This window comes from Wasmannia auropunctata, unplaced genomic scaffold, assembly GCF_000956235.1.
Source record: "Wasmannia auropunctata unplaced genomic scaffold, wasmannia.A_1.0 LD336063.1, whole genome shotgun sequence".
Taxonomy (NCBI): Eukaryota; Metazoa; Arthropoda; class Insecta; order Hymenoptera; family Formicidae; genus Wasmannia; species Wasmannia auropunctata.
The window spans coordinates 1,140,781-1,156,841 of record NW_012026827.1 but is presented as its reverse complement, the minus strand read 5'-3'; the positions used below and the strand labels follow the sequence as shown (position 1 = coordinate 1,156,841).

Here is a 16,061-nt window from a genome sequence, read left to right as displayed (position 1 = left end):
GAGAGAGAGAGAGAGAGAGAAAGGGGGACGGAGAGAGAGAAAGAGAGAAAGAGGGTATTGTGTGCGAAATACACGCGTTTATACGCGCCACTCGAATCTCGTAGGATGGTCCCACTGAATGCCAAATCGACTCAGTGATTACGTTAAAATATTAATATCATAACATTTGTATATGATAATTTCGGTAATTATATCCTGATACACGTGTCAAACAGAAGAAACATTGAATGTTTAAAGAATAAACATGTTACAAAATTTTTGAAAACGTTTCTCGATCTCTTTCTGTGTCTCTCTCCTTGCTTTTCTTCCAAGTGTTTCTATATTATAAATAAAACCACAATTTTTGGATTTTGAGAAGTTAATCTGTCAATCAAAATAGACGTTTAAATTGTTATATTTTAAAGTTGATAAAATTACATGTATCAGTTTAACTTTTGTGTAGCATCCCCACTACTAAAAAAGTTTGATTAAATGTCATAATTAAGTGCTCAATTTCTAACCAATAACATAACTGAACAATTAATTATGACATAGAGTCAAATTTTTTTAGTGATGAGTGTGCCAAATTCACAGAAGTGTGTCAATGTCAATTTTTAATTTTAAATTGATTAAAGGATTTTCAGAAATAATTCACAATTGAGATGTCATAGGTTAATGGGAATCGCGGTAATTGTTGCGCAAAGTTTTTATAATTGTTTTACAATGTCTAATTATAATATATATGAACTGCGCGTTACAATTTTTATTGGTCTTGAAACACAATTTTTCTACATGAACACACTTGACAAATTAAATTGACAAGTAATTTAATATCATTTGATACTAATAAGCATCTATAAGAATCCCCTCTCCCTAAATCTATAAAGAAATTTATTGCGAAAAATATTACCTTAATCGGGAATCGAACCCGACAAAAATTGCGGCGCGCAGTTCGTACGTAGTTGGACATTGTAACAATTATAAAAATCTCGTGCAACAATTACTGCACTGATTCCCATTAGCCTATATGACATCTCAATTGTGGATCAATTTTTAATCTTTGATGAATAGTCAATGTAAGAAGTATTTTATTTGCATTAATTTTTAATTTTTTTAAAATTAAAATACATTGTTTTTTACGAATTTACATTATTTAGATTTAACTGTCTTAATGTTCAAGATTCTATTTTGCAAGAACTAGAGCAAATTCGACGAGCGGTTGAATTTGTAACACTCGTCGCAGTTTATCGCTAGCATTCAAACTTAGATTGTGATTCGCACAGGAATACAGAGAGACTCGCAACTTACAGGAGGAGATGAGAGTTATTGGAGCATGATCAGTTAGAAAATCAGATATGCTGTAGTTTCGCTCCCGGAGGAAGTGGCCCAGCCGGATGTTTACTTGAAACTCCAACCGCATCCACAGCGCCGCGGCTAAGTGAAGTAAGGTGGGCCGGAAGCTTCTTAAGTAAAACCATCTCCAGCTCTCTCTCTCATCTTACCCCCTGGCCATGGAATCAGATCAAACCCACTCTTCCCTTCGTAACGCTCGCGACGCCCGACTCGGAGATTTGTTTTCTCGTCGTACTTTACGTCTGGATGAGAATATTGAAAATTAATCTCGGTTCTTCGCCTGCTCGACGAGAGGATTGTTCCTTTTCGTTACGTTACGTCAATTCTAGTTGGAAAATTGAGAATTATTCGCAAGAAGAGCCCCTCCCTCTATCTTAAACATGATTGCACAAGTTCTTATAAACAGAGAGAGAAATCTTATAGAATTAATAAATTAAAATTTTTTATTCTCCAAATTTTAATTTTAATTTTATTTTAAAGAAATGTAACAAATGTATACATTTTTAATTATTTAAGGTCCATAAAAAGAGAGAGGGAGAGAAAGACAGAATCTGCTATTTATTTTAACAAATAAATTTGCAGTTAGTTTTTTCAATAAAAAAATCAAGAAAACTGTTGTATATTATAATTTTTTTCAATTTTTTACGTGTGCGTTAAATAAAACTGTATAGGAGAAGTATTCTTTGATCGCTGCGATACATACGAAAAAGTGCAAACGTAAATTGTTTTTTCAATTTTAAATATACACACGTGCTGTCTCTGCACGTCTGCAACTATGCTTCTTTTGCGCGCGAAAGTTACTAAATTTCTAAGCAGGCTCGAGAGACAGAGGCACGTTATATCGGTCTTTTCGCAAACCGTTTCGGTATTGGAATCGGCGGCCTTGATGCCGCGGCTTGTAAAGTTGAATGCTTCAATTTTACAGGCTACTTGTTATTTGGTCGTAACAGGAAGTTACGGCACAATACCGAAGCTATTGGTCGGATTCCAACTCGGAGGAGTTTTTACTGTTTATACGAAATCCGAAACTGCGCCGATTACCTTCGCATTGGACCACATCCAACTACCCATTCTCACCGGTTTAAAGTCCGCTCCGTGCTCATCAATCTGTTTTTCTAGCTGGTTCGCGAGTTCTGCATCCTCGCGTCAAACCGCTCGAGAGATGGGTCTGTAAGTTCGCATCGACCGTGATGTACGTACAAACGTAATACATGTATTCCACGCGCACAATCGTCTTAATTTTAAGCTTTTAATTCCGAAAGAAGATTACAATTAGACGAAAAGAATTCACCGCGTGTTTTGTTGAGTCATTTATTTGAAATCACATTTAGTTTGAAGAACGTGAGAACAAAATAATTTTTTGAAAAAGTCATACGTGTTTATAATATTATATTTATAACACATAATTTTATTGTGTATATTTATTTTATTCAAAGAAAGTGGTCTATTTAGTAATTTACAATATCTTCCAAATTTGAGGGAAATAATAATGTGAGATATTGTGCGCGCATGGAAAATATACATCGCTTGAAAATATGTTTATCAGATGATTCATAAAATTAATTTTATTATTAATTGATGTCCAATTTTCTTCAAACAATGATGATAATATGAATTATTATTGATGGGACTCTTTAAGCAACACGATTTTTAGTATTCCACAAATTCGGATAACGATAAAACAAATCGTGTGACATCGTGTGCAAACATGTAGGCGAAACTTAGACCTAGATGAACGTTCGCCATTAAAACATTAAAACATTAACGTTTTACTTGGTAGAAAAATTTCTTTAAATTTAAATAGCATTTATTAATGATTGTTATTGAAGCACATGTTTAGAATAAAAATTATAACATAAAGTTATATGTTATAATTTTTATTCTAAACATATGCTTTAACGATCATTAATAAACGCTATTAATAAAATTCTTTTTGTTAATATATTACTTACATTCATGTTTTTTGTAAAAAATTTGAATATGCATATTTGAAAGATAATTGATATCTAATTTAGTTTTACATCGAGATATGCTATAATTAACATATTCCAATGTATTATCAATATATTCTGATATATATTATACTTACAATTAGTAATTTACATTATCTAAAACCGTCGCATTTCGGTTTTCTCGACACATAGTAAATTTTTCATTACCCTCTGACACTTTCTACGTACGAGAGAATGACGGGCGCGTTCGTGTATGAAATTGAAACGCGTCTGCCGATCGTGGACGGTCCGATACATTCTTTCTCAGCCGCCAAAAATGGATGGTGAATACCATCGTAATGCTTCTATCAAGTAAAACCGACATTGAATCGCGAACGTTCATCATCTAGTTCTAAGTTTCGCCTGTATGTTTGCACACGATGTCACGATTTGTTTTATCCTTATCCTAATCCGTTTGTGGGATATTGAAAATCGATATATCGTGTTGCTTGAAGAGTCCTATCAATAACAATTCATGTTATCATCATTGTTTGAAGAAAATTGGACATCAATTAATAATACGGAATTAATAATAAAATTAATTTCACGCGACATCTGATGAATATGTATTCAAGCGACACATATATTCCGCGCGCGCACAATGTCTCACATTATTATTTTCTCCTATATCCCGAATTAGGAAGATATTGTCGAGCAGAAATCGTTCTCTTTGCCTTTGTCCGTTCCCGCTCTCTTTGATCTTCCCACTCTAGATCTACGGCATTTTCAAAGAGTACAAGTGTGTCTTCGCACGTTGATGAGCGCAATCAGCCGACGAATACACCGGTGAGCCCTTCGAAATTCGTCCCAAGCTTCTGGCCTTTTTCTATACGAGATCCGTCCCCTTCGTCCAATTTTCCCAATGATTCTACTTACTAAGCAGATCGCTTCCTTTGAATTACCCCCGCGTAATGAAACATTAAAGAAACATTCGTATTTGTGACACTTCACTTCATGTCACGACACACCCGCGCTTCTTGTCGGAGTCGGCGAAACGGCAATGTAAATTAGTGTGAAAAACATATTGTTTCAGTCGCGCGTTTCCATGCTTTGCCCGCAATTGTTGTTTCACTTACTCCTGCGAGATTAAATTGCAACATATCCGCTTCTTGTCGACAAAATATATTTAAATTATCACGAAAAACGTTCTGTCACTTTATCTCAGTTGCTCCTGCACTTTTCGAGCATTTTGCACCTAATTTAAAGTTAACGTTTGCAAAGTTAATTACCGAAGAGACGCGTTACATAAGCGGCGTATTCGTGTATTCGCGTAATGTAAACGTTGATCGTTGGAGCGGTATCAAAATATTGTTGTTGAAGAAAATGATTATTGGCATTTACGGGTATTATGACGGACATGCTATTGTTTTAAGTTCTGTTTTGCGCGCGTATATATACATATAACAGCCATAAATATCCGACGAGACTTTTCATGTTGTTGTGAAAAGTATAACGGGCGCTCCCCCGGACCTGGACGTGTATTTTAATTATTCATACTCAATTATAACTTTCCGCTGCCGATTTATGCTTGCATAATACATCTAGCGATCGGCTTAATTACGAACCTAGCTACAGGGTATACATCAGGCGGTATTGTACCACTCCATACAGCCGGAAAAAAGATTCACTCCGTATAAATACGGGCGGATGACCTCAGGGGATGCTCGCTGGCAGCCCTCCTCGGGTGCGCTTTCCATGTTAATTAAGAGAGGTAAATAATATTCAGAAACACATTTCGCGTAATTTTTTTTGTTCCGTTAACTGAGCTCCCCTTTTCAATAAGCGCCTAAATTTCTTACAAAATTGAAAAAAATATAACTATAAATATAAATATGAGCATCTCTCAATGCTTCTCGAAAAAAGAAACGGAATAAACGACATTTGTATTTTAAGATTTTATTATTATTGATTAGAGTTTTGCATAAAATTGAAAATTTATTATTAAAATTTATTATTTATAAGATATATTTACAATTAAAAATACAGTTATTAAATATAAAGTTGCAAGACGTATATAATGACAGATATAATATAAGATCGGAAATCGCAGAGCAAAGTGTTGATAACGAACTATGAATCAAAGCATCGAGATTTTTTATCGACGTGAAAAAGAATCAATGTAATTCACTTTTTAATAAACTAAATCACTATACACGGAAAATGGAAAAGCTTATAAATTTCTCGATGTTATACTTCGAAAATGTCTGACGTTTCTATTTCTTATTGTTTAGTCTGAAACATTCGTCTTGTTTGAGAAAACAGTGATCGCGAAGGCACGTTTCTATTTTATTTTACCGCCGTACCGTACATCTAGTCCCGAGACGTAGGAATGACGGACATTGAGTGAGAACCATGAGAGAAAAGAGTGTGAACGGGATCGATTTGACAAATAACTCTCCGAGAGTTAATTGAACGCTAGCTAAATAATCCCGGTAATGTCATCGGATATAGAAACAGTGCGAACGTTTAATTACGAGAACATTATACGAATTGATTTGAGTCCTGCAGTGTAATAAAGAATTGACTACAGATAGATCGAGATATTCTCTATTATATAAAATAGCATAAAATTTTCGAGAAAAATAATAAAATATAGACTGTCTCGAATCAATACTTAGCGTCGTGACACTTCCGTTGTTATGCTTCCACGCGTGAAATAGAGATTACGAGAAGAAATCAATTATCTCCGCTGCCAAGATCTTTCAAAGAAAAGCATCTCAAATTTCTGCAGTGTTATTTTAAATTATAAAGCTCAACGGAAGCGACCTGTACACCTCGTGCTGACGAACGATTCTCAAGTCGAGGCTCTCGGTTTGTAGAATGTCTCACACATGCGCGTCCGTCGTGCTCGAGCAATTTGGCCAGGACCTCACCCGAGTTTCTCGTTTACGGAGTTGGAGAATTTCTTTCGCGTGTTCACGGTCTGAGAAATAAAGGGCGCGGAATTAGACATCCCCGGGGAGTTTCTTCGCGCGCGCGGGCACGAGAGGCGCCGTAGTGGAATAAGTCGAGTATGCGGCGCGCCGAAGGTGCGAGGAAGTGGTACACACGCAGGTGTAAACCACTTCTGAACCCGTCACCCGACTGTTTCGCAGAAAATTACCTATTCCGTCGCCGACTTGCTCGCGACGGAATAAAATTCCCGCGTTTTACGTTGCGGTTGCACACTCGTCTCTTTCTCGAGAGACGCAAAGAGCAGAGGAGATCCGGTGTTATCTAAAGAGCGGCCTTTCCGTAACATCTCTGGAAACCGCGCAGCGGAGACGATGTTTCTCCTCCCTCCGGTGTCTGTTTAATTTTCCTTCCTAAAGATTTTCGACGAGACAGTCTCCAAGCAAAATCTTCTCTCTCGATACTATTTTCTTGAATAAATACTATTAGATCGGTTAAGCATTGATCGATATAATGTGTATTTAAACATTTATAATTTCAAATTGTTGTTACGTAACCGTGTAAATAACCGTGTTCGCTTTTTTCGCAAAACGGGAAAACGGGCCGATTTTATATTAAGCGGCGTCTATAATGAGACTTATTAAGACTTAAGATTTAAGAAAATTGACCAATCACAATCAATTATTCTTCTCACGTGAGATGAATAATCGACTATGATTGGTCAATTTTCGTAAATCAAGTCTTAAATCTTAAGTCTTATTGTAGATGCCGTCGCTTTAACCGAGATATTTTTTTAGCTACCAAAATATCGTACGCTCGAAACTTGCTTTTCATTGCCTTCTTCTATGTCTGAATGCGCCCGAAATAAAGTAATTCTCTTGTAGATTATTATATCGTGTTACTATTATAACAATATTATCTTTATCGCAATTATATGCATTGTTAATAATAAACGAGAACACGATAAACATGACTGAACTATGTTATCGGCCGCATATCGAATAATCCACAGATTTTCACAAACATCTCTCATTATGCAGTTCATCCTGTTGATATACCCCTGTTTCGGAATCGGCCATAGAAGTTTATATCGCCGCAGTATGCGCAGTATTATGACTATTTTGAACGAAAACACGAATTATGTTAATCCCGCGATTGCATAATTCGACAACTTATATTGCCTCGTTACCGCTAATTAGCGTTCTATTTGCCGGAAGGTATTCACTCAAGACCGCGCACATAGTCCGCTTAGTTTATTTAATGCATCTCCCACAAGCGGAAACTCCATCTATCTTCTCTATGTGGTCTGAATGCCCCGAAGTGAAAACGTGTCCGTCCCCCTTTCCGCCCCCGCGAACGCTTTTATGAACACTTGCATCAATTTATCGCAACTAATTATGGTGGTCAGTCGGACGTATAGTTCGGCGGTTAAACAGCCGTGATGAAACATATGTTAACCAGAAACGGTAATTGAGAAATCCTAAATCGCGCGTTGTAATATAATAGATCAGAGGCTGTTTGCAATGTGAATTATGTTAGTAACTGTCACTTGTAAGATTATAAAGGAGTCATAGTCATGGGTAAAGATATAAGAGATTCACATAGCCGTATACTCGATACAAATAATATTTGCGAGAAGTAATTTTAAATATGTGTAATTTCAGAAATCTCCGATAGATTTACGAACAATTACGAATTTTGCAATTTATGAGAAAAATTAGGAAAAATATGCTGAACTAATATTACTCTATCCCATGATAAATCTTTATCTTTTATTTAGAGTTTTCTTTAGCTGACTATTGCGAATTCTTCAGCCTGTTTTTCTCCGCTCTCGCGAATCGGGGCAAGCGGAAAATTAAAATAATAGATCCTTTGCGCGTTCAAACGAGATAAAGGCCCGTCGCGGCTACGTCGTCGTTGTCCCGGCTATGTCATTCCCCGTTTTTTTTCTAATATAATTCTATGTTTTACGCGCGCGAAGGCGGCGGCGACGGCGCGGGAGCGCCGGGGACGCGTACAGCCGCGTCGCTTTTCATTTTTCAACCGGTGCGCCCGGCGCGCTTTTTACGTTTCCTACGCTTTTGTACCGTGAGTAATTAAAACATTTTGGCCGGAATCCACGGGCCGGAGGTCCTTTGAGGTTTAAACGCGCCAGAAAATGCATCCTCCTCCTCGCCACCGCCGAGGCCGTTGGGGCGCGGAGCCGCCCGTGGCAAAGTGCGCGTCTGCCGTGCGGGGCCGTAATGGAGAACGCGCATCGCCCGCCGAGCGGAGCATCGCGTGTCACGTATTCGCTTCGTGAACCTTTACCCAGCTTCGCGGCAGCACACGGGGGGGTTTCGTTTGGCGAGCTACGACGTGAAAGCGCGTCTCTTTGATCCGCGGATGATCGTTACGATCTTCTAACTTGTGATTACGCCTCGCTCGCATTCACATGATGTACAAAGGATCTTTCCGGGACTCCGAGTGTGTATATGTGTGTGTGTACGTATGTATTTACGTGCATGCGTGCGTCACGTAAAAACATTTCTCGTGCACATACGATATTCAAACTGTCCCGAGGCTCTTTCTCGAAACGAAATCGAAAGTATTGCTCATTTTTTTAAATATTTGCTTATAGCAAAGATCGTATAGATATTTAAATATTCTAAACTGCAGATGTTTACTCGTGGAAAAGATGAAAGTATCGTTGAATTTTACAATTTTTCAAACTTTAATTTTACTAACAAGTTTTTTTCATAAATTCAGAAATGATTCTTTCTTAGAAGAGATAGCAAAGAAGACTGTAACTTTTACAATTTAATTTTATAAGTTTTAGCTATTCATTATTGAATGTTTTAATTAATGAGCATTAAATCTGATTAAACCTCAGATTAAAATTCTGAAAATTCAGGTCATTTGAATATTCGAACAAAACTCCGTTACATGTATAATTACGCACATACCATAGACATATGTGTATGTCTATGGCACATACACATATCGCTAGATAAAATGATAGTGTATAATGAAGTTTCTGCTAAAAAGGAATCGATTGTAATTACTCAAAGTGACCATAGACGAAAGAAAGTGGAAGTTCTCGGACAGCTCGTATTTTTATCGTCGGGCTTGCAATAATTCTTCCATAATTACGTTCATTCGCTCGCTCACGCGCTCGTTTATATTCATTCTTTTGCGCGCTATTAAAATATGCATGCGATGTAATTCATGTCCTCGTATCATGTCATTTAAGAATAGCGCACACGTAAGCTGAATGTGGTCAACATATCAAAAGTAAAACGAAGCATCTCTCCCTGGTAAAATTATAAACTGCATATATTTGGGAATATATAGCTTTTCTATTTCGAGAAAGGAGATAGAACATGTATGTATGTGTAACTATTTTTAATGAAACCATCTGCATTTCAAAATACACTTGAGACTACCAAGAAATTATAGATATATGCACATTTACTATTTTTAAATATATAGAATATACATACGTATATATGCATCCATTACGCGATAGTTTAAAATGTATTTTAAAATGCAGATGGTTTTATTTAAATAGTTCAGCTTGTACATACTTAACTGTCTGCATTGACAACAGGGGAAAATACATGAAAAATGCATCAAGAACAGACCAGAAATATCAGGAGAAAGGAATATGTTGAAAATTGTATTTGCCTGAAAACATAAATTTTCAGACACCCATATATCCTTCCATTCGGACGTGTTTGCAAGACTCGATTACACCCCCTCAAGCGCGCTGTTCTGAAGTTAATACACCAGAGTATTGTTACTCGATGGGGACGTAGTTGAGCTTGGAGCGAATTTCTCATTGAACGTATAACTAGCGTTTCGATATCGCGAAATTAAAACGCACCCCTCCCCTCGATCAATGTTTGACTAACCAATGCGCGCGATAACGAGGAGGGGTTAAGCGTGCTCCCTGTGTACCTTGTAAATTTTATTTGCCCTCGTTTCGGGACGCGCTCGTCCGCGTGTTCGCGGAAGCATGGATGAGAACGCGCGCGCGGTAACGGAAGAGAGCGCAGGCGTTGTGTTTTCGCGTGATTCACGCGGTCTGTCACGTAACGTATAGGAACGAACCGAAACGTGTCTGTCAGGACTAATTAAAGATTCCTCCGATTCTCGGGACGAGGCGCCTTTAATTCTTCCCGGCGAGTCGAAGATAGCCGGGGCAGGACGCTTAACTGCTGCCGGAGGCCCCGTCGCCGGGGTGTTCGCGAAAGGGTGTGTAACATCGAGCAACGAGGTACCTTCTTCTCTGTGGAAGAACAACAAAACCACCCGTCGCTGATTAATAGCGCCGTCTCGCTCGCTTCCCCCTTTCCGCGACTTCGTTTCCTTTGCCGCTATCGGACCTGCAGCGGAGCTATTTATCATAGCGCGCTTCCGCGTGTTATCAATTTCACTGACCGCGACTGTAACTACTGTGTATTTCGAGACTCTCTTAATTTCTCGCGATTCCGTTCGTGAGGGGAAACAACAACAGCCGAGAGCTCGGTTCCAGCATGCACAACACAGTTGCGCCGAATCTTAAAGTTGCACTATTAATCCAGCGCTTCTGAAACGGCGAGCTCTCACTTTAGACAGCGATTGTCTACATAAGCATTTTAATCTAAAAATTATTTTTAGACTTTCTTCGTCTCTTTTATCATTTTAAATTATAAACCATTTTAAAAATAAAAATAGAAAAATTATAAAATAATAATAATAATTTTTATATAAGGTAATATGCTCAGTATGCATTTATTCAAGGTTATTTTGTCACACTTCGATTTTCGAAAATATACATTCGACATGTTGCCTCGTTTGAGATTAAAATATGGAAACCGAATGCGTCAAGTCGCCCATTACACATAACTTCAATGCACCCACGGCAGAAACGTACTTCTTTATTTTCCTTTCCTTATATTTCCGTTTATTCTACATCGACGCGCAATTTGCTAATATTGTTACACAATTTGACGTGTATATCTCAAACATTCTGGTGAATAACTTTCCGGAGACGAGGAACGCGAGTGCGAGGGGGACCTTCCGGAATTCGCCGTTCTATCGCGAAGATTACGTCGGTGCAGCTGTCATAAGCACACTAACTTGTCGTGACGTCTTTTCAATCGGGAACATCCAATCGAGTAAAACGCGCACAGACGACACGAAGAAATCAATAAATCCGAATTCAAGCGAATTCACGAAACAAGTCGATCGCGTGCGCAATACCATTTTCGCTTTAAATTAACAATGCGGCGTGCCATTTTCATTATCCACGCTCCGGCTAATGTGACAAGAGAAATTCCACAATGTCTCTCAGATATCTTCCAGCTGTGTAAAATAATAGACGGAAGTTAACGAGGATGCTCAAAGTATTTGATTTTATTCAGACGAAATAAAACGCGAGCTCCGAGAGAGAGAGAGAGGGGGGGGGGAAGAGAGATCGATGCTCGAGCACGTCGAGAAGATCCGGCTGCAGTTTATGTGGCGTATATCAAATTCTAAGCTGACCGTATCTCACGACAATTTAGAATTTCCACGGACGCACACGTGACTGGCATCGCGAGGAAAGCGCGATTTGTATATGAGACAGCCGCGCGGTGCGAATTGAAATTCCTCAAGGACTCTGTTACGCGACGCTTGACATCTTTGCAAAACTGGGGTTGCAACCAAAAAAAAAGAAACGCCGACGTGAAACCTACGACGTTTAAAAAATGTCGGCGCGTCCAAACGCGCTTTCAGATACACGCGCGCATGTATGATATACGTATATATAATATACGTATAGGTATATTCACGTACGTGCATTACATATGGATTTATCTATGTATACATAAACGTGCACATACGATCAGAGCCGCCCGCGGCGCTATTCTCGAGATATCGATGATCGTCGACGTCGAACGCCGGTCAAGTGGATATGCATCGGTCGGAATCACCGAGCACGCCGCTGATTCAGGTCTTCAATAGCAATTCGACGCTCCAGTCGCGATCGTACGCGCACAGATAAACAACGGAAACGGGGCTCTTGATCCGTATTTTTCGTTGCACTGCAGTTTGTATCGCCGATGCGAAAGACACACGACTCCTCGGAAGGGGTTGAAAAAAAACGGGGGTTGCGCCTCGGTTACGAAACAATGACCATCTCTCGCGACTCGAATTTTCCCAGTCACGTTACACAGGGTATTAAAACTTACGCCGCATATTGATTGTTTAGCCAATCGATATTTCCACAGCAGAAATTCAATTGCGGTCAATTGCGAGGTTAAACCAAGATTATCATTTTATCTCTACGTAAATCTGAAAATGATGTAAATCAACTCTTGTAAATCTTAAAGGAATCACCAAAGTCCATTTTTCACGAATCTTGTTCCACATAAATTTGTATTAATATCCTATTTAAATTCATGATACTTCGAAGCTGGGCTTTGAAACGCTCCCAAAATAAATTACTTTACGAGAAGGTGCGGCGAAATCGGCGATACTTAATTTTTTTTATATAAAATTAAAAAAATGTTGCACTTAAATATATATATATATATATATATATATATATGTATATATATATAAAACTATATTGCTAACGAAAAGTAAGGAAAAAAAATTATTAATCAGAGACAAAACTTATTTCCAATTTTTTTCGGAAAACCCCGGAAATTTCTGCGCAAATGAATCTCGTCTAATTACCCGAGCATTGGACTGCACGGATGTATCAATATATTACCGCGCAACGTAACTCGAGCTTGAACATGCTATTATCGTTCTGTATAATATAACTTGCTCCAGGCAGTAAACTCTGGTCCAGCAGCCGCATCGCATCGCATTCCCATTTCGTATCTGTCTCTATTCGTAACGAGCTGCTGCGCCTCGGTGCCTTGAACAAATTAAGCCTAGTACGCGCGCATCTCCGCGCGCGCGACGCGCGTCCTCGATCGTAATTTCAACGACATCCTCGTGGCGCGCGCGTACGACGGAGGCGGGGGAGAGGGGGGCGGGGGGAGGGCAGGTGAAGGGATGTTCTGCGCGAATTTGGTGCATAAATATCGCGCAACGCGCGACTACAAATGAATCCGCTGGCGGAGACGCGCGTCATCGCTCGCAGGGCTGCGTCAGTAATTTAACGGAATATGCGCAATTAGGGTGGGGTAATTAATATTAACGGCACGGATATCGGCCTAATTTGAATTAGACGAGGTCCGTGTAATTAACACTATTGTTTCGCGACGCATTGTACGAATCATCGCATACGCGCGCGTATGTATGTGTATACGTAAACACACGCGATTTGCCCAGGTATATACGCTTAGCCGCTTGCGGCTTTCGCGTTATCATTTATCATGTCGATACGCAGGAACGAATAAGTACGAGGTGTGCATTTATCAAGATTCCTTCGCTCGATAAAGTTTTAAACGTCAGGGACTGCTAGATATGTGTTAGAAGCGTATCAAGCTACTTGCGAAAAATGTGTATTTTTAAAAGGACTTTTTCCACATCTTCCTCGCTGAGAGCTGAATGTCTAGTTAGTGTCCAACGACGTGCATATCGTTTGACGTCCCACATCTCTCTCTCTCTCTCTCTCTCTCTCTCTCTCTCTCTCTCTCTCTCTCTTTCTCAACGCAAGTGGAGGTAACAAAAACATATCTGTACTGTACATTAGCGCGGGATACGAGTTCCACGATATCTCTCCGCGTTTGCGCGGCCTTAATGAACTGCAACTAAATTAAATTATACGTTCACTTTTACAACGAATGAGGCGGTGATAAAAAAAAATGTTCACGCTGGCGTGAACGTAGTAATTAAAATTCAACCGCGGAAATATGAATTAATTTGGTGTAGAGGTCGGCGTCTTGCGCGACCAAGACGCTAAATCGTGAAAGATTAGAGGCGCTGATAAAGCGAATCAGCGAAAGTTTATTAAGACGAGTTTAGCATTATCTGTTATCCGTTTGGTCTGATGCATTAAGCGTAACAAAGAGATATAACGTTGATATTATGATTTCTCAGAATCAGCGGAGAAAGAAGGCGCGAGGGAATAGAAGACGGCAGAAGGAAGGAGGGAGAGTAAGAGAAAGAGAAGTCACGGTTTTTCTTCATTAATCCCTTCGTTGCACAGAGCTACATTACATTACATCGTCCAATTGCGCCTCGCCTGTAAATCTTCGACCGCGCGACTAATATTATCATCTCTTCAATGCGCCGTTATTATTCCATAAAGTAAGTCGCTGCTGCTGCCGCGCCGCCGCGCGCCGCCATTGCCGTCTCCGCCGCCGCCGTCGTCGTCGTCGCGCCGGTCATTTCCTTCGTGCCTTTCGCATGTTAATACATTAGCCGTTGTCCCGGGGTGCAATTTTCCCGCGCGAATGAGCATCCCTCACGTAGGATAACATGGCAATCTCGCATAAATATCCGCTGGAAGTTTATTACGTCGATAATGCATACCGAGGGAATAAAGTGGAACTGCAAAAGAGGTAAAAGGGAGGGGGAGGGGGAGAGGGCGGAATGGAGAAAAGAGAGCCCGAGCTCTTTCTCGCTTTGCCGGGCCCCCCGAGCTATCGGATGTATATCTCGGTATTCTTCCACCGAGCCGAGCATTTTTCTAACTAGAGCTCTCCGCGCGCGGCGACGGCGCCGCGATCGCAAGGGCCGGGGTTCGATGAACCGGAGAGGGATGCGCTCGGCCTCCAACGGCGACAGCCACAATCCGTTCATTTTACAAAATGCCATTATCGTGGGTCGGGAACGCGCGCGCGCACAGGCGGGTGGGTTCAGATAGCCATTGTGAGGATAACGATGCCGCCTCCGGATGACGAGTGCTATTGAATCACTCCGCGCAATACAGCCGCGCGGATGCTATCGCACTCATAGATCTGTCCGCCTGCGCGCGATGTCGGGTAATACCGAGTAATACAATAAATTGCCGTCGATACGACCTGGGGGATGACGATAAACCGGCGGCATGTTCAATTAAAACCCCCAAAGCGGTCCATTTACCGAGGTAAAATTTATTTTAGACGGCACTTACGATTCACCGCGCGGCGCTGGTTTGCACGATGTGTATAACCACTCGGCGGATGTAGACGCGCGTAAGAAACGCGCCCCAGACTTCGCAAAGTTACACATTGTCGCGGCAGTTGAATTAAAATAAATTAACATTCTTGTAATCATCACAATGAGTAGAAAAACGAGTAGAACGCGAATTTTCGTTGACAATCTAAGATCACACGTGAATTATAAATCGGCGGAGAATATATTATGAAGTACAAACTTAATTACAATATATATATATATATATATATATATACAATTTTTATTAATAAATTACAAAAAGTATTTTATTGCCGATCAAATTATCGCCGAAGACATAAATCTCTTATTCATCCATGTTGCATTTGTCCATAGGACAAATTTCGCAATTCCGAAATCGCGATCGACGCGCAGAATGTCTAAGGAGTACGTGGATCCCAAACAGAAGTTCGAAGTTCGAAGTTCGAAGTTCGTCGAAGGAAGGAAGGATGATCGCGATCCGTTGTTAGTTTTGTCGTTACCGATGCGAGGAAGAAATTACTCTTACGGGCTCTATCTCGGAGTGGCCCCGCGCACACACACACCACCGAGTTACGAGAGTTATGCGTTAGCGTCCTATGAAAGGCCGAGTACGAGCGGCAGTCAGTAGGGCCTGCTCGCTTTCGGCTCTCGTGTCATTTGTCTTCCTCCGAGATAGAACCAAAGTTTCAAAGACCGCCCCAAGTCGCGTCCCGGGCGAGTAGCGCGGGGCCGACGTCTCCCTAAATTTTCGCGCTTGCAGAATTAATGGCGGCGTCAGTTTGTAAAATCTTCGTTAACGTCGCG

General features: G+C 40.2%; 1 protein-coding gene across 8 annotated transcripts in view; it reads left to right on the top strand.

Annotated features, from left to right (window-relative positions):
• The window catches only part of LOC105450339, a 250,151-nt gene that overhangs the window by 70,973 nt on the left and 163,117 nt on the right, over window positions 1-16,061 (top strand). Inside the window, exon 5 of one of the 8 annotated variants that reach the window (XM_011690133.1) lies at window positions 1,263-1,421. The exons of the other annotated variants lie outside the window; for them this stretch is intronic. Within the exon in view, the coding sequence (XP_011688435.1) occupies window positions 1,263-1,299 (37 nt within the window). The 3' untranslated portion in view covers window positions 1,300-1,421. Of the gene's footprint in view, window positions 1-1,262; window positions 1,422-16,061 lie in introns of those variants that run through there. 8 annotated transcript variants of the gene reach the window in all.